Source organism: Lemur catta, chromosome 14, assembly GCF_020740605.2.
Source record: "Lemur catta isolate mLemCat1 chromosome 14, mLemCat1.pri, whole genome shotgun sequence".
Taxonomy (NCBI): domain Eukaryota; kingdom Metazoa; phylum Chordata; class Mammalia; order Primates; family Lemuridae; genus Lemur; species Lemur catta.
In genome coordinates, this window is record NC_059141.1 from 23,935,749 (window position 1) to 23,961,367 (window position 25,619).

General features: G+C 36.2%; 1 protein-coding gene across 3 annotated transcripts in view; it reads left to right on the forward strand.

The window, feature by feature from the left end:
• Positions 1–25,619, forward strand: part of CHUK (component of inhibitor of nuclear factor kappa B kinase complex) — a 33,764-nt gene that overhangs the window by 526 nt on the left and 7,619 nt on the right. For 2 of the 3 annotated variants that reach the window (XM_045568636.1, XM_045568637.1), the window contains exons 2-16: positions 4,123–4,217; positions 7,058–7,172; positions 8,074–8,143; positions 8,966–9,054; positions 10,226–10,315; positions 10,455–10,579; positions 10,756–10,863; positions 11,471–11,606; positions 15,992–16,186; positions 17,149–17,251; positions 20,480–20,603; positions 20,914–21,065; positions 23,364–23,425; positions 24,298–24,407; positions 25,070–25,119. In XM_045568636.1, the coding sequence (XP_045424592.1) occupies positions 4,123–4,217; positions 7,058–7,172; positions 8,074–8,143; positions 8,966–9,054; positions 10,226–10,315; positions 10,455–10,579; positions 10,756–10,863; positions 11,471–11,606; positions 15,992–16,186; positions 17,149–17,251; positions 20,480–20,603; positions 20,914–21,065; positions 23,364–23,425; positions 24,298–24,407; positions 25,070–25,119 (1,624 nt within the window). The remainder of the gene's footprint in view (positions 1–4,122; positions 4,218–7,057; positions 7,173–8,073; positions 8,144–8,965; positions 9,055–10,225; positions 10,316–10,454; positions 10,580–10,755; positions 10,864–11,470; positions 11,607–15,991; positions 16,187–17,148; positions 17,252–20,479; positions 20,604–20,913; positions 21,066–23,363; positions 23,426–24,297; positions 24,408–25,069; positions 25,120–25,619) is intronic. The other variant, XM_045568638.1, reaches the window with a different exon arrangement.

The following is a 25,619-nucleotide window of genomic DNA, read 5'->3' on the forward strand; positions in this document are numbered from 1 at the left end:
TGTGAGGCTGATGCACGTCAGTGTGTCTGTGTGAGCACGAATGGGCGAGAAAATAGGACTGAAGCGGGGGGCTGTCTTTGGAATGTGTGTGTGCTTGGAGACTGTGTGATATCAGGGGGGACTGGAGTAGACAAGGAAGGTTTCATGGTGGGTCTAGAATTATGCCTTGGGAAGCATAGGAAGGCTTCGGAGTTGGGGATGCATTCCAGGTAGAGAACAGAATGAGGGTAGGCTGGTACAGATCATGGCTTCAAAGAGGGGAAAAAGTGAGGTGGGGGGCTCTAGTGGGTGGAAGTCAGCCAACATCACTCAGGAATTTTACTTTGATTTAACTGAAATTGTTTAACCATTATAGCAGCAGTTAATGATCATGTTTGGGTCATGTGTCTTTTGAGATGCCAGTAACAGCTATGAACCCTTCCTTTCCCCAGAAAGATGCACATCCACACAACCTTATGCATGGCCATTTGGGGACAGTGCTTTCCTGAAGGACATGTTAGGTGAATAGATCCTGGACTAATAATCCCATAGCCTTTGTGTTGTTACCCATAAAATAGGTATAATAATATACATACATCATGGATCTGTTTGAAAGTTAAATAAGATGATGTATGTAAAGCTAAGTAAGGATAAATTTGTAAAGGATAAATTTGGGAAAACATGGACAATATGAGCAGTTAAGACATTACTAAAATGCCTGTACTTGGCTGGTGAATAGACAAGTGGAATTCAAGAGGAAAAATCATAATTTCCTATCTTAAGGACCATGGTGTGGGGAGACAGCCCATAATTTGTGGTGGAAGAGAGGGGAGACAGGAGTAAACCTTGGAGAATAGGCATGTTTGTGGGGCAATTAGAATGACAAATGAAACTGATAGAACTGAGGACATTTTGTGAAGCAGGTTTCTAAATAGAGCATAGGAGAAAATCTTGGAGAGAGGGAGAGAATGGAAGGTGAAGCTGATAGCCAGACAAGTAGTAAATTTAATAATTCTCACCATAAGAGGGGACATAGTACATGCAAAGAAAAAAAAAATGAGAGAGCCAAGTCCTTGCAGCAGAATATTGCCTGTGTTATGTAAGCCTGCACATTGGCCTGGTCATAAGGAAAAAACAATGCATGCTGGCTTGCTTTTGTGACTTCTCTTGGTCCCTGGCTGAGGATGGATGAATTCATCACTTTTTGTTTTATTGTGATAAAGTATACATAACATAAAATTTACAGTTTTAACCATTTTCTAAGTGTACAGTTCAGTAGCATTAAGTACATTTACACTAATGTGCAACCATCGCCACCATCATCTCCAGAACTTCTTCATCTTCCCAAACTGAAACTCTGTACTCACTAAACAGTCACTCCCCATTTCCTCCTCCCCCAGCTCCTGGCAGCACCATTCTACTTTCTGTCTCTATGGAATTAATTACTTTTTAAATAGAAGAGATTTGGGCCCCTCTACCATCTTAGAAATCTTTCAGGAACTTTCCAGTTGATCAGAGTGCCCTTCCCCAAAACTGGGACATTTGACAACTGGGCCTGTAGTGAGGAGAGAAGGAATACTATGTAATAGCAATTCCCAACCTTTTTGGCACCAGGGGCCATTTTCATGGAAGACAGTTTTTCCACGGCCTGGGACAGGGGGATGGTTTCCAGATGATTCAAATGCATTACATTTATTGTGCCCTTTATTTTCATTATTATTACATTGTAATGTATAATGAAATAATTGTACAACTCACCATAGGTTGGGGACCCCTGCTCTATAATAAGACTTGGAAACAGCATCATTCCTTTTCCAAGCCTGACTTTGGGTTTGCATTTACAGCTTTCAAGATCCTCATGTTTTCTGGCCGGGCATGGTGGCTCACGTCTGTAATCCTAGCACTCTGGGAGGCTGAGGCGGGCGGATTGTTTGAGCTCAGGAGTTCGAGACCAGCCTGAGCAAGAGAGATACCCTGTCTCTACTAAAAATAGAAAGAAACTATATGGACAGCTAAAAATATACATAGAAAAATTAGCCAGCATGGTGGCGCATGCCTGTAGTCCCAGCTACTTGGGAGGCTGAGGCAGGAGGATGGCTTGAGCCTAGGAGTTTGAGGTTGCTGTGAGCTAGGCTGATGCCACGGCACTCTAGCCTGGGCAACAGAGTGAGACTCTGTCTCAAAAAAAAAAAAAGATCCTCATGTTTTGGTGGAAGCTATGTCTCAATATTTCATCTACATCTCTCAAAACACAATGAAGAAGAGGAGAGGATATGAGATGGTTTATTTAGCTAATTACTGTGCTCTGGGTGCTGATGATGCCAAAATCAACAAGAGCAACAATTGACAAGGGTATTCTCTGCCCTGAAGGAGATTTCAAGTCTAGTGAGAGAGAGAGAGAGAGAGAGAGAGAGAGAGAGAGACATAGAAACAAAGTATAATGTAGTAACCTATATAATGAAGCTATTTCCAAAGTGATTTGGAAGCATGGTAGAACAACCAAAGAACTTTTCCCAGGGGATAGAGTAGCACTTCTCAAAGTGTGTTTGGAAAAACTAATCTCACATTGGGTTCTTTATTAGGAGATTCATAATCCAAATTAGCATATTAAAAGCTCTGAAAAGTAAAGAAACTTAGTATTTTCTAATTTTTTTATTGTGGTAAAATTATACATAACATAGAATTTACCATTTTAACCATTTTTAAGTTCTGTGACATTAAGTACAGTCACATTGTTGTACAACCATCACCACTATCCATCTCTAGAATATTCCAGTTTTTTTAACAATGAACTTTATTTCTGCTAGACATCTATAAACTTCTCACAGAATGTTCTTTGTGAAAAGGTAGTATTTCATGGAGTAGATGAAATATATACTGAGGAGTTGAAGGATCTTACAGGCTGGGATCTTTGAAATAGATAACTTCCTGCCTCATTCCTATGAGAATTTGGGGTTTAATATTGTTCATGGTTGTGCCAGATTATCTCCATGGCAGTAAAAGCTTACATGGGACATAGCTACAACTAGGTACCTGCTCATAACAAAAGAATGGTTGAAGGGAGTGAGAACTGTGGTTAGGCTAGCTTGTAGTCCTAGTTTCTTTATTCTCTCTCTGTGCATGTGCTATGTTATCTCTAGCCTCTTTCTCCCTCCTACTCCCCAGTTCACACTATCTCACCCAAGCTATGTCTTGCTTCCTCACCTATAATTTTTTTTCCTTCCCAGCTTCTGGGCAAGACTCTCTTTATTCATACACACCCTTTACCACACCTCTGGTTTGTGTCAGAGATTATGTATTTTGGAAGTTCTTTTGAACTTTCCTCATGATATCAGAAACATAGTGTAGCCTATTTGGCCCTGACTACTTTTCCTGGGCTGCATTATTAGTGTTGCCAGAATATGATGGGTTCTGGCTGTTTCCTGTAATGTGCATCAGGAGGGGTTTAATTTTAGTCAGAATTGGCAAAATTACTAGTCATAGGCAAGAGCTGTTAGGTTCATTTTATAGATATGGAAACAAGTACAATCACTGTTAGGATTTTTTTTTTCATGTTATTTGAAATATAAAGATGATGAGCCAGAGCTCTTTTCTGTGATAAACAGAGTTTACTATGAAGTAAGAGATAATTTTAAAAAGATTTTTTTTTAAAAATGCAAAGCTTAGGATCTAATTTTGGAGTTTTAGCTTTAGGCTTAGTCATATTAAAACTACTTCTTGCTGTTTTGAGGCCAGGGAATCAGGATTATCCTCTTCATTCTAGTTATGCTAGAAGCTGGAGTCCATGTTAGTTGTCTCAAGTAAGCTCTGAAAGGGGTTTGTTGGGGAGACAGGATCTTTTTTTTTTTTTTTCCTATTGTTATATATGAGCCAGTTTTCTGAAAAGACCTGCTACAAGATCAGTCTGAGTCACTGTTCCCGTGTGTGCTGTTGTGTGTTTGAAGGTCAGTTTTAAAATATTGGTGTAATACTCTCATGATTTATCTAACAAAAGTGTTAGCTCAAGGGAGTTGGAGATAAATATGTTTAATTAGTAAAACTAAAAAGAGTTTTGTTTTCCTAGGTTGACATTTCTTTGATTGCAAATAAATCTACACAAGAACCTAATTTATTTTTTTTTCTGTTGATTCTCTATTTTGGCAGGAACTTGATCTCAAAATAGCAATTAAGTCTTGTCGTGTAGAGCTAAATACCAAAAACAGAGAACGGTGGTGCCATGAAATCCAGATCATGAAGAAGTAAGTGTACTTGATGACTTAAATTTCCCCAGTTCTGTAGCCCCCACCAGATGTCATCACAGGGAGAGAGATTAGGAATCCACTCTTCTCAAGATCTTTTTGGGAACTTATTTCTCTCTTTCTCATTTTATATATATATCTCCTATTTCAGGTAATAACATCATATTATGATTAAGAAAGTTTAGTTTAAAAAGTCAGGCTGGGCATGGTAACTCACGCCTGTAATCCCAGTAATTTGGAAGGCTGAGTCGGGAGGATTGCTTGAGGCCCAGAGTTCAAGACCAGCAAGACCCCACCTCTACTAAAAATAAGAAACATTAGCTGGGCATGGTGGCACACATCTATAGTCCCAGCTCATGGGAGGCTGAGACAGGAGAATTGCTGGAGCCCTGGAGTTCAAGGCTGCACTGAGCTATGATGATGCCACTGCATGCCTTGGAAACAGAGCAAGACTTTGTCCCACCAAAAAAAAAATTTACCCCCAGGGATGTTTTTTTAAAATAAAGTCAGCTAAGTTGCTTGTGCATTGTTGGCGGGAATCTAAAATTGCACACCAGTTATGGAAAACAGTATGGTACTTTCTAAAAAAATTTAAAAATAGAATTAGCATATGATCCAACAATTCCACTTCTGGGTATATACCCAAACTAATTGAAAGCAGGGACTTGAAGAGATTTTTTTTCTGAAGCGATTCACCATGTTCATAACAGCATTATTCTCAATAGCCAAAAGGTGGAAGCAACCCAGTATTCACCGACAGAGAAATGTTTAAACAAAATGTAGTATATACATACAATGGACTATTACGCAGCCTTAAAAAGGAAGGAAATTCTGACACATGCCACAACATAGATGAACCTTGTGGACGTTGTGCTAAATGAAATAAGCCAGTCACAAAAAGACAAATACTGCATTATTCCATCTATATATGGTACTTAGAGTAGTCAAATTCATAGCAAAAGAAAGTAGAATGGTGTTTGCCAGGGGTGAGGGGAAAGAGGAATAGAAAGTTATTTTTAATAATTACAGAGTTTCAGTTTTGTAAAATTAAAGTTTTGTGCATGAGTGCAAGTGATGGTAGCAAAACAATGTAAAATTATTTGATGTCACTGCACTGTACACTTAAAAATGATTAAGATGGTAAATTTTGTTACGTGCATTTTACCACAATCCAAATGTAAAAAGTATTTCATTTCAGTTAAAAAAAAAGGTCAGCTAGGTATTATCAGACTTGACTCTCTGAAGACAGAATCTGTGTCTTCTGGATCTCGGGCAGTGTTCATCTATTATTCTTTCTAGTTAAATAACAATGACTATTCTTGTGTCTTTGGCCCTTACTTTTGTTAGCGTATCTATTGCTTTGTAAAAATTTACCCCAAAATTTAGCCCCTAAAACAACAAAAATTTAGTATCTCATAGTTTCTATGGCTTAGGAATTTGGGAGTGGCTTAGCTGGGTGGTTCTAGCTCAGGGTCTCCCCTGAGACATCTCAAGATGTTTATGTTCACTGGAGCTGCTGTAATCCAAAGGCTTGACTGGGGCTGGAGTACCCACTTCCAGGTCACTTAATGGCCATTGGCCAGAGGCTTATGTTCCTCACCATGTGGGCCTCTCCATAGGAAGCTTGCATGTCTTCATGACATGGCAGCTAACTTACCCCAGAGTGAGTGATCTGAGAGAGAGAGAGAGAGCAAGCGTGCGAGCACGCGTGCGCAAGATGAAGGCTCACAAAGCTTTTATGATCTTTGCTCAGACATCACACACCATCCTTCTACCACATTATATTTGTCACAAATGAGTCACAGCCTGCATTCAAGGGGAGGAGAATTAGGCCCCTGAGGAGAGAAATAGACATATTTCAAAACTTCCATAGGTAGTGTGCTAAGTGCTTTATAGATCATTCTTCTAGTTATTACAACAATCTTATACTTAGGTATCATCTGTATTTTGTAGATGAGGAAGTTGAAGCTCATAGAATCACACATCTGGTAGTTAGAGTCTGGATTGAAATGAGCACTTTTTGACTCCAATGTCTGTGCTCAATTCACTTTAATGATTCTCAAACCTGGCTCTATGGCAGAATCACCAGAAAAGCTTAACACTATAAATTCACAGGCCCTACACATGGAGATTCTGTTTCTTTAGGTCCCTAAGACATGAGAATCTATTCCAGTTTTGGGAGCCACAGCCATCATGATGATGACTGGGATATGATATATTATTAAGTTTTAAAAAAACTGTTAGAAAGCAATATATAGTGTGATTCAGTATGTACTAGAAAATTTATTTGTGCACAGATTAAAAACTAGAAGGAAATATGCCCAGATTTTAATAATGTTCATCTCTGGGTGACACTGTAAGTAATAATGGAAGAGACAGTATGATATAGGCTTTGGAGCCAGACTGTGAGATTTCAATCCCTCCTTGACTACCTGCTTGCTGTGTGATCTTTGTTTTTTTTTAAATTTTTAAAAATTTTTGTCCTGTCAGGCTCAGCCAGGATCTCTGTGTGATCTTATGTCACCTAACCAATTTGTGCTTCAATTTTCTCTTGTGTGATGAAAGTATTAATAAATCTACCTATAACAGGATTATTATGACAAGTAATTGAGTTGATATATGTAAAGTGTTTACTGCTTGGCACATAAAAATAGTAGTAATAGTGATGGTATTTTTATGTATATTTTCTTTTTAAAAATACTAATTTTTAATTATATAAATCAGAAATTAGAATATTATAAATAATGCCAATCTTTATTCCCTCCCCCCAATTAACATTTCAAATCCAGTCCCTTTTCATTGGAAAAAATTTTTTGATTATGTTTTCCCCTTCTTGTTAGGTTGAACCATGCAAATGTTGTGAAGGCCTGTGATGTTCCTGAGGAATTGAATTTTTTGATTAATGATGTGCCTCTTCTAGCAATGGAATATTGTTCTGGAGGAGATCTCCGGAAGGTAGTGCGGATGTTTTGAGATGAGAGATAGTAAATCACAAACTTTAGCAGTGTTTGAATCACATTGAATGTGATAATCTAGAATAAGGATCAGAAAACTATGGCCTGCTGCCTGTTTTGTAAATAAAGTTTTATTGGAACATAGCCATGCTCTTTTCTTTACACATTGTCTGTGGCTGCTTTCTTACAGTTACAGAATTGAGTAGTTTTGACAGAGCCCATATGGCTTACAAAGCCTAAAGTATTATATTTATTATCTAGTCCTTTACAGAAAATGTTTGTTGGCCCCTGATTTAGAAGATGCAGTTTTGTTGTTATTGTTTGCAGGATGGGACTATATTGATGGTATTAGATCCAGGTATCAAAGTTTAAGGTGCTACGCTGGGCCCAGTAGCTCACACCTGTAATCCTAGCATCTGGGAGGCCGAGGCAGGAGGATCACTTGAGCTCAGGAGTTCAAAACCAGGCTGAGCAAGAGTGAGACCTCGTTTCTACTAAAAATAGAAAAAATTAGATGGGTGTGCTGGTGTGTGCCTGTAGTCCCAGCTACTGGGAGGGGAGGGAGTTTAAGGTGCTTATGACAAGTTGTTTTCTCTATTGCTATCTTTTTTTCCTATCTCATTTTAAATGTGTTCATATGGCTGTTTTTATATTAATATATGTCTGAGATTTGTCAACCTTTTCCCATTTCAAATACTTTTGCCATGGTTACTTTTATGAGCCTTATCATGAAATTTACATGCCCTTAGTATGAATTTGGTAATTTTTTCCCTTACACTTTCTTTATCATGACTTATTTTCTCTTTTGAATATTCTCTCAGAGTATAGTGGCTGATATGTGTCACAGTTGCAGCCCAGCAATTTGCAGTACACATTTTTAGATTTCTTTTTTTTTTCTTTAGCTACTCAACAAACCAGAAAATTGTTGTGGACTTAAAGAAAGCCAGATACTTTCTTTACTAAGTGATATAGGTATGTAATGAATATTAATATACCATTGTAATTTAATGCCCCTTTGGTCCATAAAAGATTTTGTATATTTCTTGGGAATTGTTGATATACTATACAAAGCATATAGATTTTTAATATCTATAAGAAATTCTCTTAAAAATCTAACTATTACTGTTGATGCTAAATTAAAACTAGGATATTTTATTTATTTTTTATTTTTGACGAGGAGTCCTTCTCTGTCTAATAGATACCCCAATTACTGACCAAAAGATGGTGTGAAATGACCTTACTCAATTTCACTGTCACCCCTCCAATTGATGTAGTAATTTTGTTTGCAGTGGAATTGCATCTCTTTGGGGGATAGGTCATCAAGTCAATTCTTAGGGTGAAAAATCTCTGTTTAATCAGAATTACTCATGAAAAATTCCTAAAATAACAAATATCTAAGCCTTTGGAAGAAGCGCAAAACCCAAGAATTTGTTTCCTTATATATTTTGGTTTTGTTTCTTTCCTTAGGTCATGGGGGCCAAAGTCCAATTGAAGAGGGTGATTTAGGTGGGAGAAAAAGGCTATAAAAGTTATGGGGATCTTTTCAATGATTTGTTCCATTTCTTTTTAATGTTTATTTTAATAAGTTGAGTATATATTATAATTCTGTAGTATTTGTTTAATATTATTACATTTTCTGTGAAGCAAATCTGAACTACTGTAATATTAGTTATGTAGTTATGATTATCCATATAAATTTAAGTGTCAGAGCAGATCTGTATGAAATGTGAGGTGAATTTGTTTTTTAAGTCAGTGTTTTCTGTTACTTCAAAATACACTTTAAACTTTATTTAGGGTCTGGGATTCGATACTTGCATGAAAACAAAATTATACATCGAGATCTAAAACCTGAAAATATAGTTCTTCAGGATGTTAGTGGAAAGGTAAGTGAAACCTAGAGAAATATTTCATGCCTATTGAATATAGTCTCCCTGATACAATTAGTCATGGAGCTTTGGTGTCTTTGCTGTGTACCCATAACACTTTAGGCTTGTTCTGTTTTAATCCTCACCACACTGAACTGTAGTTTTATGTTTAGTTTTTTTGTCTCCTCTGCTAAACAGTGGCTCCCTTGTAGAGAAACTGTACCTATCTTGTTCATGTCTGTTTTTTCAACACAGTATCAGAGATACAGACAGTGAGTAAATAATTTGTTAACCTTTACTATTTTATGAAGCACATCCAAAATATATACACATGGATCCTGGGTCTACTTTAAGAAAAAAAAAAAGTATGTATTTTTTAAAACTCATTCTCCTTCTCCAAAATTCTAAGTTCTACGTTTAGTTAAAATTTAAAACCTTGGTTTCTCTAATTCCTAAATGAGTCATCTTGAGAAGAACCAGAAATTGTGAATTGACTCTTAAAATGTTCATTTTCATCAGTAATTTGAGGAATTTTTTTGTTTCTAGCTTCCAAGTTCCATTCCAATAAAGACTTAAAGCCAAGAGTCTGAAACTTGCATTGATTGTGTTCTCTTTAGTTAGTAAAGATGGTGGTTCATCAGTTGGATGGAACCTTGGTGATGCTTCTTCTCTTAGGAGCCTTTCGTGTATGCTTAGTACCAATTATTTCTACTTTTTTTTTTTTTTGGTATCCAAAAACTTTGGGACATTCTTGAAGTTAGATAGGGATTTACTCACATTTAATCCACTCTAAGGTGGTATGATGCTTTAAGTTTGGAAGTCAACCTTACCTTTGCTTTCCAGTTTAATGAATCAAGCTTATTCTGAATATACTAAAATAAAAATTAATAGCCAATCTGTATTTAAATTTTACCAGGTATCAAGCACTGTGTTAAGTTCTTTACTTTCACTGCTTCATTGAATCTTAATAAAAATTCTGTGAAGTAGGGACTGTTAGTAATTCTATTAAGTAACTTAAGAGCACATGCCTAGTTAAGTGGTGGAGGTTAGGCTTGAAACATGTTTGTGTTGTTTCAGAGCCCAAGCTTTTCACCACCAACCTCTCTACAGCTTTATAAGGACATTGTTGCCTTTCCATTTCGAATTTCTTGACCATTTAATACTTACTCTTATTATTATTATTTTGTAGATAACACATAAAATAATTGATTTGGGATATGCCAAAGATGTTGATCAAGGAAGCCTGTGTACATCTTTTGTGGGGACACTGCAGTATCTGGTGAGACCTGTATTTTTTCCTTGAGTTTAAGTGTACAAGATTCTCATTCTTATTTCTGAAGGTCATGCATGTACTAGTTCAGAAATAAAGTAGCCTTTCCGATATAGTATTGACGTTTAAAGCATTTTCTCTTTTTAAGGCCCCAGAGCTCTTTGAGAATAAGCCTTACACAGCCACTGTTGATTATTGGAGCTTTGGGACCATGGTGTTTGAATGTATTGTGGGATACAGGCCTTTCTTGCATCATCTGCAGCCATTTACCTGGTAAGAAATGAATGGGAACTTAATAAGGAATGGAAATTTTTTCAGTTGTCTGCCTTTTTCTTTCTGTAGTGGTCTAACTGTCTTTTAAGCCACAATTGAGTAAAACCAAATGGCAAGAAATCTTAGAGTATTTGTGAGAATCAGGTTGTCAACTATGGTAGTTTTTATTTTTATAGCCATGAGAAGATTAAGAAGAAGGATCCAAAGTGTATATTTGCATGTGAAGAGATGACAGGAGAAGTTCGGTTTAGTAGCCATTTACCTCAGCCAAATAGCCTTTGTAGGTAAGTGTATTTTAGTTGAGGAAGTTTGCCTCAGTTTCTTCAGGGTACTTGGGTAGTTGGGTAGGGTAGGTAGTTAGGTAGTAGGGTAGTTGTCTGTTTCAAGTAGCATTATCCAGAACTTTCTGTGATGATGGAAATGTTCTGTATCTCTGTTGGCCACGTGAGTCTATTGAGCACTTGAAAAGTGGCAAGCATGACTGAGGAAGTGAATTTTAAATAAATGGTAAATGTAAATAGCTACTTGTGGCTATCCGATATAGTGACTACCATATTGGATAGCACAGGTCTAATGAAAACGAGAAGTACGGCCACTTGACTAATTGGCTTAGGTGCTAAGAAGACTCCTGGGATAATGAAGTAAATGCGTTCCTTGGAGAATGGAATTGGACTCAATCTGTTGGAGTTACTAACTTATATAGGTGGGGTTTATGTTGTTTTTATGGAAAAAAGTTTGTCCCTTGTCATTTCATGAATTATTTGAAAGATATAAAAGGGTACAGACAAGTGATGGAAAAGGAAATGGACAACCTATAAAAAAATCTTTTTAACAATACTAAAGGAAAATTGGGACATAATGATTTTCACCCTATTCTTGTACATTTTCTAGTTTAATAGTAGAACCCATGGAAAACTGGCTACAATTGATGCTGAATTGGGACCCTCAGCAGAGAGGAGGACCTGTTGATCTTACTTCGAAGCAGCCAAGATGTTTTATATTAATGGATCACATTCTGAATTTGAAGGTTAGTTTTAATGGGGTTTGCTTCATAAGACCTGCATTGAAGTTAACAAGTTTATTTGGAAAATGAGTATAAATATATTTTAATAATCATTTCTTGATGTTTATTTAAAAAAGAAAATGATATTCTTAGAGCTGATGCTTTTTTATTTCTTTAGCAAGCTTTCTCAGTTTGCTTCTATGTGGTCTTTAGTACTCCTTTGAAGCATCTTTTTTATTTTTCTCTTCCCATGTTGTTGCCATTGTCACCTCATTCATTTATGTCTAATCATACTGGATTTGGTTTGGTGAGGAAAGTTCCTACTTGGCTTTCATGCCTTTATACTTACCCCCACACTATTGTCCATGCAACATGAACTGCCTTTCTCATCTTCTGAAAATGCTTTTTGATTCTGTCCAAGAAACTAACATAGTTCCTTTTTGCCTACCAAATCAAGTGTAAACTGATATACTTGGCTTTTTTGGGCTTTCCCCAACCAAGTGTTGCTTTGTACCTGCTGCTTTTAACCTTTACCTCACTTGTTATGCTTGTCACTGTTCGTTATGCCTCAACCCCATTATCCATTTCTGTGCTTTGACAGATGCTATCTTTCTGCCCAGTATGTTCTCCATCTCTGCATCTCCTCATCTACACTGGCATATCTTTAAAAGCTTTTTTAAAAATGGTATCTGCCATATAGTTTTGTCACTTAATCATATTTACTAATACTTTGTTTTCTAATTATTTATCATCTTCTACTCATGCCTCTCCACATAGATTGTCATCTTCGCCAAGGCTGGGATTGTTTTACTACTTTTATTAACAATCACCCATCCCACCCCATCCCTACCCCAGCATTCTGTACAGAGCACGGCATGTGTCAGGTTCTCAGTAAATTAGTCATTGATATGAATGAGAGGTATAGATAGTTCTATGATGCTGTACACCCAAAAACAACTCTCATCTGCAGTCCTTTATGATGATTATAATACCTATCACATTCTGCCTTGTATTTTAGTTCTCTTACTGTATCTTAATACCTTTTATTTGACTATAATCATATGGAGGGCAAGGATCATAAGTTACTCAGTTTGCTTACCCACTACCACCACCACAACACGCTAGCGTGTACCATAGTAGGTACTCTATTTGAGTAAACAAAAAGATAAATTTAGGTTGTATTTCCTTTCCTCCTTTCTTCTTCTTTCTAGAGACAGAGTCTTGCTTTGTCATTCAAGCTGGAGTACAGGGGAGCAATCATAGCTCACTGCAGCCTTGAAGTCCTGGGCTCAAGCAATCCTCCCGCCTCAGCCTCCCGATTAGCTAGGACTATAGGCTTGCACCACCACACCTGGCTAATATTTCTTATTTTTTGTAGTGATGGAGTCTTGTCATATTGCCCAGGCTGGTCTCAAACTTCTGGGCTCAAGCAATCCTCCCACCTCAGCCTCCCAAAGTGCTGGGATTATAAGCATGAACCACTGTACCCGGCCCTCCTCCTTTCTTTTGCTCCCTTCTGGTTTGGAGCTTTGGTAGTGGGATTCCATGATGACTTCTACCTTGACATACACCTGGTGTAAAAGTAAATGTCCAGTGTAGGATTTACATCCTAAGTTTCTGCTATTGCTATTAGTGGCAGCTGTCACAGTGTGAAATCTGCCTAGACTAGGAAGGCATGGAAAATCTCAGGTAGAATACTTGTAAATCCATGTCAATTTTGAAGATTTCCCTCCCACTCCCTTTTAAATATAAAAGATTATTATATATTAAAGGATAGTCTGTTAATAGTATGCTAAGAGAAATATTGGTAATCTTTTTAAAACACTTGGAATTTACATTAAAAAGATCAGTTTTGGGTTATAAAAGCAGTTTGGTATTTCTGTAACACCACTTATTTGAGCAACTATGTCAGGATTTTTAAGTAGAAATAATAGTGGCCCTTCAAACGAAAAAGCTTCTGCACAGCAAAGGAAGTAAACAAAATGAAAATGCAACCTATGGAATGGGAAAACATATTCTAAACCGTATGTTCAGTAAGAGGTTAATATCCAAAATTTATAAGGAACTCATACAACTCAATACCAAAAACATAAATAATTCAATTAAAAATGGATCTAAATAGACACTTCTCAAAAGAAGAAATTTGGATGGTCGACAGACATAAAAATGTGCTCAACAACTCTAATCGTCAGGGAAATGAAAATCAAAACCACAGTGAGATATCACCTTATACCTGTTAGGACAGCTGTCATAAAAAGATAAAAGATAAATGTTGGTGAGGATGTGGAGAAAAGGGATCCCTTGTACACTTTTAGTGGGAATGTAAATTAGTACAGCCATTATGGGAAACAGTATGGAGGTTTCTCAAAAAATTAAAAATAGGGCTGTCGTATGATCTAACAATCCCACTTATGGGTATATATCCAAAAGAATTGAAAATAGGATTGCCAAGAGGTATCTGTAGTCCCATGTTCACTGCAGTGTTAATCATAATAGCCAAGATATGGAAACAACCTAAATGTCCTTTGACAGATGAATGGTTGGGGAAGTGTGGTATATATATATACAATGAGATATTATTCTGCCTTAAAAAGAAAAGAAGGAAATCTTGCCAGCATAATGTCCTGCCAGGATAAACCTGGAAGTTTATCCTGGCAGGACATTATGCTAAATGAAATAAGCAAGACAGAGAAATACTGCATGATCTTATTTATATGTGGAATCTAAAATAGTCAAACTTATAGAAGCAGACAATAGGATAGTGGTTGCCAGGGGCTGGGGAAGAAGGGTCGAGAATATAGTGATGTTGGTCAAGAGGTACACAAAATGATAACTATGAAGAGGTGATAGATGTAGTAATTAGCTGAAATGTGATTATTTCATAATGTATATCAAAACATCAAGTTGTATACCTTAAATATACACAATTTTTGTATGTAAAAAAAATTAAATTGTCACAAAATAAAATGTTTAAAAGACCAAAAAGAAATACTTCAGGGGAGGGGATATGAGGGGGGCTATAGATGAAACAAGATTGGCTGTATGTAAATAAAGGTTGAAACTAGGCAAGGCCACAGGGTTAGGAGGGAAGTTTATACTGTCATCTATAGTTTTTGTTAAAATTTATATTTTAAGGGGGGGGAAAAGAAATAATAATGGCCTGGATTAATGCTTTACCTTCGTAGTAAGGATTTAGACCAGAGATAATTTTAATCATTTGCATATACTAGCTAATGTAAGGCATGGAGAAATGTAGGCATTAATTTGTATGGCATATCTAAGGACAGTGGAAGGAAGAGAATTTAAAATCACATTATGTTCAAAAGATTGACCTCCAACTTTGTGACTGTGGCTCTCTCTTTGGTTAACCTGGGTAGAGCTCCACCTGACACAGCCTCACATTCACGTGGTCTATATAAGGCTACTTTTACTGAGACTTTAGGTGAGAGTAAAAAGACTGTTCTTATCTAACTTTGGGCCCCTTAGGCAGGTCACTGCTCTGGGATTTGGTGGCTTTAATGGGAACAACAATGCTCTTTCCTGTTTAAAGAGAGACATAGCTCTCTATCAGATGATTATTTCTTGAGGCAACATGAAGTAGAGAGGAGTTCAGATCCAACCTCTACCAGTTACCAGCTGTGTGATCCCTAACACATTATTTAACTTAGAGCTCTGAGCCAGGAGCGGTGGCTCACACCTGTCATCCCAGCACTCTGGGAGGCCAAGGTGGGAGGATCACCTGAGATCAGGAGTTTGAGACCAGCCTGAGCAAGAGCGAGACCCCATCTCTACTAAAAATAGAAAAATATTAGCCGGTTGTGGTGGTGTGCGCCTGTAGTCCCAGCTGCTCGAGACGGTGAGGCAGGAGGATCACTTGAGCCCAGGAGTTAGAGGTTGCTTTGAGGTAGGCTGACGCCACGGCACTCTAGCCCAGGTGACAGAGCAAGACTGTCTCAAACACAAACAGAACTCTGGTTTCTCCCTCTGTTAAAATGGACATTAGAAGATCTAATTAATGAGGATGCTATGTGAAAACACTTAACTCTGTGGTTGGCATCTATTAGGCACTTCATAAATGGGAATGTTTCCTTGTAGGTGTATGTTAATGTTTTGCAAAATAGAAAGTGTTATTTTTTTAAATTGGGATTTTTATTTCTCGATTTTGTGCATCTCTAGAACTTTGAAATTTTGTTGGAACTAACATCTCTTGTGGTAGAAAAGTAAAACTGTTCTTCCATTTTCAGAATGTCATTTTATAATTATATCAGGAGGTCTCACTTTGGAGAATGAGTGAACCTTATTTAGTGTAGAAATAATGCCTTTTGCTAATAATCCTCTTTTAGTATCTTGTGCTGAATCTTTTATATAGTAAGTGATTAATAAATTTATCTTTTTTCTTATTTATACAGATAGTACATATCCTAAATATGACTTCTGCAAAGATAATTTCTTTTTTGTTACCACCTGATGAAAGTCTTCATTCACTGCAGTCTCGTATTGAGCGTGAAACTGGGATAAGTACTGTTTCTCAAGAGCTGCTTTCAGAAACAGGAATTTCTCTGGATCCTCGGAAACCAGCTTCTCAGTGTGTTCTAGATGGAGTTGTAAGAGAATTCTAATATACCTAGAGTATAAGAAATCTGTTTCTGTGGAGGAATTGTGCACATCTTATAATAATTTTTTAGTTTTGTCCTACTCCTGATTTTTACCATTGCTTGCTAGGTGAACAAGATAGAAGTGAAACACTTATTGTTGTGAACTTTGTAAGACTGTTTCTTTGGTGCCAGTTCTCTGCTCCCACTTTCTATTCCTTCTTGTATTTGAAGCCTAGTACTTTGAAATTAGACCCCCAGTCTCACAGGTCCCATAAATGGGTGGTAAAATATGATTGTGGTCATGACTTTTTTCCAGATTTTTCTTTTTATGGCTTTTTTAAGGCATATTTTTAAAATATCATGTAATTCACCCATTTCAAGTGTATAATTCAGTAATTTTTTTTAAGTAAACTTACCAAATTGTGCAGCTATCACCCTAAATCGGTTGAAAAACATTTCCATCTCAGTAAGATCCCTTATGTTCATTAACTGTTAATCTCCATTCTGCCCACCCAAGGCAACCATGAATCTATTTTCTATCTCCATAGATCTGCCTTTTCTGAACATTTCATATAAATGGAATTATACAATGTCTAGTGTCTTGTGTCTGACCTCTTTCATTTAGACATTATATTTTTGAGGTTCATCCATGTTGTAGCATGTATAAATAATTCCTTTTGATTACTAAATAGTATTTTCACTGTGTGTGTATATATATACATGTGTGTGTGTATGTATATATACATATATATGCCTTTTTGGTTTTAGTGATTGTTTTTCACTTTCACCCTTATTAAAGTTTGGATTTTTTTCTTTAACGAAAGTATAGATTCTGTATCTGTAGGATGTGTGCTAATATACAGTGACTTTGTTCATTTGCATTTCAAAGTAGGAAATCTGGTGCACAAGTAGAGAGCCTAGGATTTTCAAGTATCTTTGAGCAGAATTGTAATTATTTGTTTCTTTTTCAGAGAGGCTGTGATAGCTATATGGTTTATTTGTTTGATAAAAGTAAGACTGTATATGAAGGGCCATTTGCTTCCAGAAGTTTATCTGATTGTGTAAATTATATTGGTAAGTACAGTCCATTTAGGGGCTAAGTTTTAACATATTAACTGCCATATGAGTTGTATTTAATTCATGCAAGTTTTGAGCCCAGGGCCTCGTGAAGCATATTTAACTGATATATCTCCTTACCTTGGGAGCTGTGTGAACTGTTTTTCAAGTTGCATATAACTCACAGAAAACCATAAAAAATAACAAATTTTTCATTAAATTAGAAAGGATCATTGTGTTTTAGAAGTTTTTATTCTATTTTTGTAATAAAACACCGTGGCCTCAAGGAAAAAAGTTTTTTTTCTAGTGTGACAGTCAATGTGTTAAGCCTAAAATAATATAATTTTGACTCTCAATATGATTAGTAGAAATGGTCTTTTGGTGTTTCTGTTCTGTATCTTTCATACTTGAAGTTTCTATGTGGTGAAAAATGGATTTATGTAGTTTGGAAGGTGAAAAGGTAGATTTTAAATCATCACCAGGCCCCTCATCTAAGACAGGATTTACTTTTCTGAGGATAGGCCTCTCAGAGGACAATGAAACTTCACTGTTAATTAAACCTCCTTCTTAATTGTCCCTTTATTATTTAAACATGTTCAAATATTTATTTCATTTTATCCTATAAATCCTATGAATACTGCTTTATGTTTAATTTTTCCTGTGAAAATTATTTTCTTTTGAAGAAGTGTTTGATCAATTTATTTCTACCCAAACTAAAATAAAGCACAAAATTGTAAAATCAAGAATAAAATTGAGTATAAGGACTAAAATATATGTAATCTGTCCTCTCTTACCTTTTTATTAGTTTTCTCTTGAATTTTTCTTTGAATTGAGTCATAGTTTACATATAGTGAAATGCACAGATCATATAGTTTGATTTTTGACAAATGTATATACTTGTGCAGTCCATACCATAATCACAATATAGAACATTTCCTTCACCTCAGAAAGCTCCATCATGTCTCTTGCCAGTCAATCTTCCTATCCTCAGACCTTTATTAAATTTTTTTTACTAATTTTTTTACTTTTTTTAGAATAGTTTTAGATTTACAGAAAAATTGAGCAGATAGTACAGAGTTCTCATATAATCCCTTGTCCCTCATATATATAGTTATCTCTGTTGTTAACATCTTACATTAGTATGGTACATTTGTTATGATTAATGAACCAATATATTATTATTATTAACTGACGTCCATACTTCATTCATATTTCCTCTGATTTTACCTAATGTCTTTTTTCTGTTATAAGATCCCATCCAGGATACCACATTACATTTAGCTCTGCTGTGACAGTTTATCAGACTTTCCTTGTTTTTGATGACTCTGACAGTTTTCAGGAGTACTGGTCAAGAATTTTGTAGGATGCCCCTCTGTTGAAATTTGTCTTTTTTTTTTTTCGCAATTGAGATTATGGGTTTTGGGGGAAAGATCACAGCAGTAAAGTGATATTTTCATCACATATAAAGGATACATTATGAATTATGATGGTTGGTGTTAAACCTTGATCACCTGGCTGAAGTAGTGTTTGTTAGGTTTCTCAACTGTTAAGTTTACTCTTTTCTACCTGTTCCATACTGTACTCTTTGGAAAGAAGTCATCATGCATAACCCATACTTAAGGAGTGGGCAGTTATGTTCCCCTCCTTTAGGATAGAGTATCCACATAATTTATTTGTAATTCCTCTGCATGGAGATTTGTCTCTTCTCATTTATTAATTTGTTTGTTTATGTCAGTATGAACTCATGAGATTTATTTTATACTTTGTATTATAATCCAATACTAGTTTATTTTGTTATGCAAATTGTTCCAGCTTTGGCCATTAGCAGCTCTTTAGTTGGCTCCTATACCCGTTTTACATGCCCCCATCAATGAGTTGTTTTATTTTGTTTTGTTTTGTTTTGTTTTTTAGCACTTCCTTACATTCTGGCACTACAAGATATGCTCTAGCTTCATCTTGTGTATTTCCTGCCTGAGTCCTAGAATCAGCCATTTCTCCAAGGAACCATGGTTCCTTCTATTGGAAAATAGTATTAGAAATCAAGATCTGAGCACTAGGTGTGCTTGTTGCTATTGAGGTATCATTTCTTTTAGGCCCTTTCAGACTTTACTTTTTAAAGTATATGATTTTGGGGGATGAGGGAAAGCAGCCAGGTTCCCCTCCCTCAGACTCAAAAAAAAAAAAGTTTGATACTTTTTTTTTTTTTTTAGTTTTGTTTTTGGTCATTGTAGAAAGCCAGGAGAAAGTGTGGGTATATAAGAATAGAAGAAAAGTTGGCACACCCTTGTAGTCCTAGCTACTTGGGAGGCTGAGGCAGGAGGGTCACTTGAGCCCAGGAGTTGAAGTCCAGCCTGAGCAACATTGCAAGACCCCAACTCTTAAAAAAAAAAGAATAAAAGAAAGGTTAATTGGGGCTACTAATAATTATTAAGGAAGGCAAAGATTTTTCTAGATATATAACTTTATTTTTCAAAAAGTCTGCTTCAGATAATGCGTTTTCTCAATTTGCTACTAGTGCAGCAAATTTTGCCTAACCTTTCTCTGAAGCTTTTCATGAGAAAAGAATAGCAAAGAATATACTTGCCACCTTAAAGTACAAGATGAAGTTCTTTCAATGTTGGAGAATTTCCTATGTTAAAATGGCATTTCATTGAACTTAACACATACCTGCCTTAGTTTTAGAAAAGCAGAATTCCTTTTACCAAAGAACAGGTAAGAGATAATCATAAATAGATAATTTTTTAAAGTCTGTCATTGAAGAAAGCATATCTTACATTAAACTGCCATTTACCCTGTATGTTTTTTTGAAGCTGGGTCAATGGTTCAGGAGATGAAGTTTATTATTCAGAGGCAGGAAAGACCATGGTGAATTGTGGAGGAGATGGGACTTGATTTAGAACTTGAAAGAAATAAAGAATTTGGATTAGCAGAACGAAAACTTATTCCAGGTTGGAGAGAAACAAGTAAAAAAGACAGATATAGGAACAGTCTCAACTTCTGTGAGGGTAGTGATTATGTCATTCATTTTTTTTCCCTTTGTATCTAGAGCAGGGTTTATGTATTGCAGGTGCTCACTGAATATATATTGAACTGAATTAAATGGTAACAAGTGGTTCTTTCAGGCATAGTTTCTAGCATCTATGGGAATACTATTTGTGTGGACAGGAAATCACAGGGAATGATAAATATACTCTAAAATCCTCAAAAGTAACTACCCTCCCCTTTTTCTCATGTTCTTGCATATAGTACAGGACAGCAAAATACAGCTTCCAATTATACAGCTACGTAAAGTATGGGCTGAAGCAGTGCACTATGTGTCTGGGCTAAAAGAAGACTATAGCAGGCTCTTTCAGGGACAAAGAGCAGCAATGTAAGCAGATTCCGTTGTTTATAAGCACAATGTAATGTGCATGATATGCTCAAGAATTACTCTTGCCAGTTTTCACTAATCAATGTTTCGTGCAATGCTAACATATTGGGCTAATTTGAAATGTAACATTCTGATTAGACTTGTAGAATTCTTACTAATGATCTGAAACCATCCAATTGTAATGGCTTAAGATGTAGTAGTTCTTGAATACTAGTATAAGAAGCTTTGGGCTTATGGCAATTTATATTTTTAAATTACTTTCTGGTGTTTCTAAATGCTGATAATATCTTTATTTTTTGCTATGGTTTAGGTTAAGTCTTCTTAGATATAATGCTAACTTGACAAAAATGAAGAACACTTTGATCTCAGCATCACAGCAACTGAAAGCTAAACTGCAGTTTTTTCAGAAAAGCATTCAGCTTGACTTGGAGAGATATAGTGAGCAGATGACTTATGGTATATGTAAGTGTCTGGGTAATGTATCTTTAAAAAGTGTCTAGTCTCTTGAAGCCATCTGCTATTTTGCCTTCTCAACTCATAGTGAATTGTTTCACTTACCTTCACATTAGAACAAGAGACAACCTAAATTATCAGAAACCATGTTTGTTTTCAATGTTCACTGTGTTTTTTAATCCCTTAGTTGAGCAACTTAGTTTCACAGTTGGACTAAAATTATTCAGCTCCAGAAAAATACAGAAGTGACTTAAGAATCTGTGAATTTCAAACCTCATTCTTTACAAAATCTGTACTGGGGTGACTTCTTAGCCAGTGCTATGGACTGAATGTTTCTGTGCCCCCAAAATTCATACGTTGAAATCCTGACCCCCAAGGTGATGATATTAAGAGATGGGGGCCTTTGGGAGGTGATTAAGTCATGAGGGGGGAGCCTCCATGTTTGAGATTAGTGCCCTTATAAAAGAGGCCTGAGTGAGAGCCCTCAACCCTTCTGCATGTGAGGACACAGTGAGAAGACAGCCATCTATGAACCAGAAAAGGTCCTCACCAGACATTGAATCTACCGGAACCTTGATTTTGGACTTCCCAGCGTCCAGAACTCTAAGAAATAAATTTCTTGGGCATGGTGGCTTGTACCAGCAATCCTGGCACGTTGGGAGGCCAAGGCTGGAGGATCACTTGAGGCCAGAAGTTCAAGAAATAAATTTCTGTTGTTTATATACCACCCAGTCTATGGTATTTTGTTATAGCAGCCCAAATGAGTCTTCAACTGCTTATCTTCCTATAAATAATAATGCAGATAATTACAAGGTTATGATTTTTGCCAAACCACCTACTGGGAAGTCCTATTATTTTTTTATTGTACACAGTCTCCATATTTTCAATATTTGACTCCAAGCTTATCTCCTTCAGAGGTACTAAGGAAATGTAAAAAAGTAGAATTAAAATTTGAATAAACTTGTAATCCTAGCACTTTGGGAGGGTGAGGCGGGAGGATCATTTGAGCTCAGGAGTTCGAGACCAGCCTGAGCAAGAGCAAAGACCCCATCTCTACTAAAATAGAAAGAAATTAGCCAGACAACTAAAAATAGAAAAAATTAGCCAGGCATGGTGGTGCATGCCTGTAGTCCCAGCTACTCAGGAGGCTGAGGCAGGAGGATGACTTGAGCCTAGGAGTTTGAGGTTGCTGTGAGTTAGGCTGATCCCAATGCACTCTAGCCCAGGCAATGGAGTGGGACTCTCTCTCAAAAAAAAAAATTTTTTTTTTGAATAAACTAAAGAGGTCACCACCAGCATTTCTTTTTTCTTTTATGAAACAAATCCTTTATAGGAAACAAATACTGTTTGTACATTTGTTCTGAGCAAGGTATGTGTATATCAGAATAAATGATCAGTAGTGTCCAGTTGAGAAAAAAATCTTTCATTTGTCAAAGGCATACTATACAACTGTTGAAAAAGAATGAGGTAAATGTATATGTGCTGATGTTAAAAGATCACCTGGGTCTATAAGTGGCAGCAATGTTTTAAGTTGTGGAAAAAAATAAAGAAGAGTATATAAATGGTCTCACTTGTGAAGGAGTAAGGTATGTATCCATGTAACAGATAATCTTAGTAAGATTCCTTGAGATGAAGGGTAGAGAGAAGGAAGAGAAGTCTTTTCTTTTTATATCCTTTTATAATGTTTGATTTTTTAAAAAAAACCATACCTATGTATCACTTAAATTTTTTTTAAAGAGAAAACCATCTATAGTAGTTTCTTAGGGCTTCCATAACAAAATACCATAAACTAGGTGGCTTAAAACAGCAGAAATTTATTGAGTCACAGTTCTGGAGGCTGAAAGTCCAAAATTAGGGTGTTGCAGGGCCACGTTCCCTCTGACACCTGTGAGGAAGAATCTGTCCTTGCTGCTTCCTAGCTTCTTGTGGTTTGCCAGCAATCCTTGGTGTTCCTTGGCTTATAGCTGTAGCACTTTAATCTGTCTCCATTGTCACATAGCTTGCTCCCCTTGTGTGTCTGTATCCTATGTCTCTTCTCTTTTTCTAAGGACACTAATCATACTAGTTATAGTGGATTAAGGGCTCACCCTACTCTGGTATAAGTATTAATTTAGCTGATTATAATGATCCTATTTCCAAATAAGGTCATATTTTGATGTATTGGGGGTCTGGACTTCAACATATTTTTATGGAGGACACAATTCAACCTATAACACATCTTTGATGTTGATATAGCAAGGAGATACATGAGTCAGTCATTAAAGCTATGGGTATTTCTGAGATAACCAATTTAGACTTTTTTTTTAGCTTCAGAAAAAATGCTAAAAGCATGGAAAGAAATGGAAGAAAAGGCTATCCACTATACTGAGGTAAAATCACTGGCCTCATTCTGTATGCTTATTAATTCTTGATGTCTTCCTTAGAAAGTATCTTTGATTTTGGTATGTAAAGAGTATTTTTCATGTCATTCCTGAATTTCAGACAAAATTCTAGTAGATGTTTTGTATAAGTAGAGGGAGGTATCATAGTGATAAAAAACAAGGGCTTTGGACAAATTACTTAGCCTCACTGAGTTTCAGTTTCCATATCATATTATGGGGACAGTACCTTTTTTAGTAGGGTTATGAAAATTAAATGGGAATCAATAATAAATGGCAGTTATTGCTATTATTTTTATGATTAGTTTAGATAAGATGACTACACATCCTGGTTTACTTGGGATAGTCCCAGTTTATATCTGATATCTTACCATAATTATCAATAGTACTCCATTTCCTCTCAAAATTATGCTGGTTTGGACAATAAATTGTATGGTCTTCCTAGGTATAGCTCATTCTCTAGGTGGCAGATTATCTTTTGGTGTACTTATTCAAGGCAGTCCAGAATAAGGCAATGAAAATCATAGAGCTGAGGTGCAAGTAATACCAATGGTTTTGGTGGCCATTTTTTCTGTCTTGTTAATGACATTGGTACCTTTTTTACTTTTCCAGAGAAAAAAGCAAGTGCTAGTAGTTTACTGTTGTTAGGACAGAAAAGAGAAAAGCATAGGAATAGGTATGTTCTTAGGTGAAAAACTGTGTCAGAATCTGAAGAGTAAAAAGGCTTTAACAAAATCAGTGTTTCATATTATTTAGTTCTCCTACTGCAGCAGCAAGTCATTCTTTATCCTTAAGATCTGAGTTTTGTTTCCTATTGTATTGTGGCAAGCCTATTGTCTCCTTTGGTTGTCATCATATTTTAGGTTGGTGTCATTGGATACTTGGAGGATCAGATTATGTCCTTGCACACCGAAATCATGGAGCTACAGAAGAGCCCCTATGGAAGACGTCAGGGAGATCTGATGGAATCTCTGTAAGGCTGTACTTGTGTTGTCGATCTTCATGTCTCTAGTGTTTTGTAGCAGATTATTCTTCCGCTTATATCTGGCAGATTAAAGCTCTGTGTGGTTCTTTCTATCGTTTTCCTTTCCCCAGATATATTGGCATTATATTTAAAATGGAAGCTTTTTCTTAGTCACAGGAAATGTTGGAAATAACTCTTTGTGTTGATCTTTTTTGGTTTTTAATAAAGGTATCTTTTTCACATGTATGTTAAGAAGAATTTTCCATGTATATCTAGGTTACAACTATTTCCCTACTTACCATACTTCTGGTCCAAGGTATTGGCTCTTAAGTACCCTAAATGAGGTTAACTTCCTAAGTGTTTGGATTAGAAACTTCAGTTTTTTCTCTAATCACAGGCCATAATTTTTACCTGTTTAAGTGTTTCCTGGTGCAAGGGTGTTGTACTTGTGGTAGTTCAGAGCAGATAGGAAGTGCAGTAAACTTTGCATTTTAAGAACCTGTATAGTTCTTGCTTATTAATAAAATGCTCTGTAAAATATTCATTGGCAATATTTACTTGCTTTAAAATGGGATCATTATTCAAATAATCTGTATCATTCATTTCAAGTTATAGATTACTGAAGTCATTAAATTACCTTCAGATATAGAAGCATGTTTTCTCTTTTGTAGGGAACAGCGTGCCATTGATCTATATAAACAGTTAAAGCACAGACCTTCAGGTAAGACACTTCTATCACAGTACTGGAAGGCATTTTAGGAAACTATCACTAGTGTAACAAATTTAAGGGATTTTAAATTTAAAATTTTTAAAAAGCTGCAGAATAAATTACAGTTTTCATATTGCCATTGAGACATTTATTGTACGGTAGCTTTAAGTTTGTTGGAATTTAAGGGATTAGAAGAGGAAAGTGACAGGGAAAGTGAGGTAGAAAAAATTTTTAAAGGGAAATGGAAAGAAGGAATGGAAGAAAGAAAAAGGAATTCAGAGAAGAGGAAGAGGGAGAGTGCTGCTTCATATTAGACAGGTTGGAAAGAATTTGGTGCAATGGGTTTCAGATATGGAGTGGTTAGCGGGAAGGCCTGTGAGTACTTTACTGACCAAGTTACCTCAGGCAAATAGCCTTGTTTCTTATTTCTCTCTTCTGCAAAATGGAGTTGAAACCTAGCTTTTCTACTCAGTGAATATGTTGTGGCAATGTTAAGAGGATGTTTGTGAAAA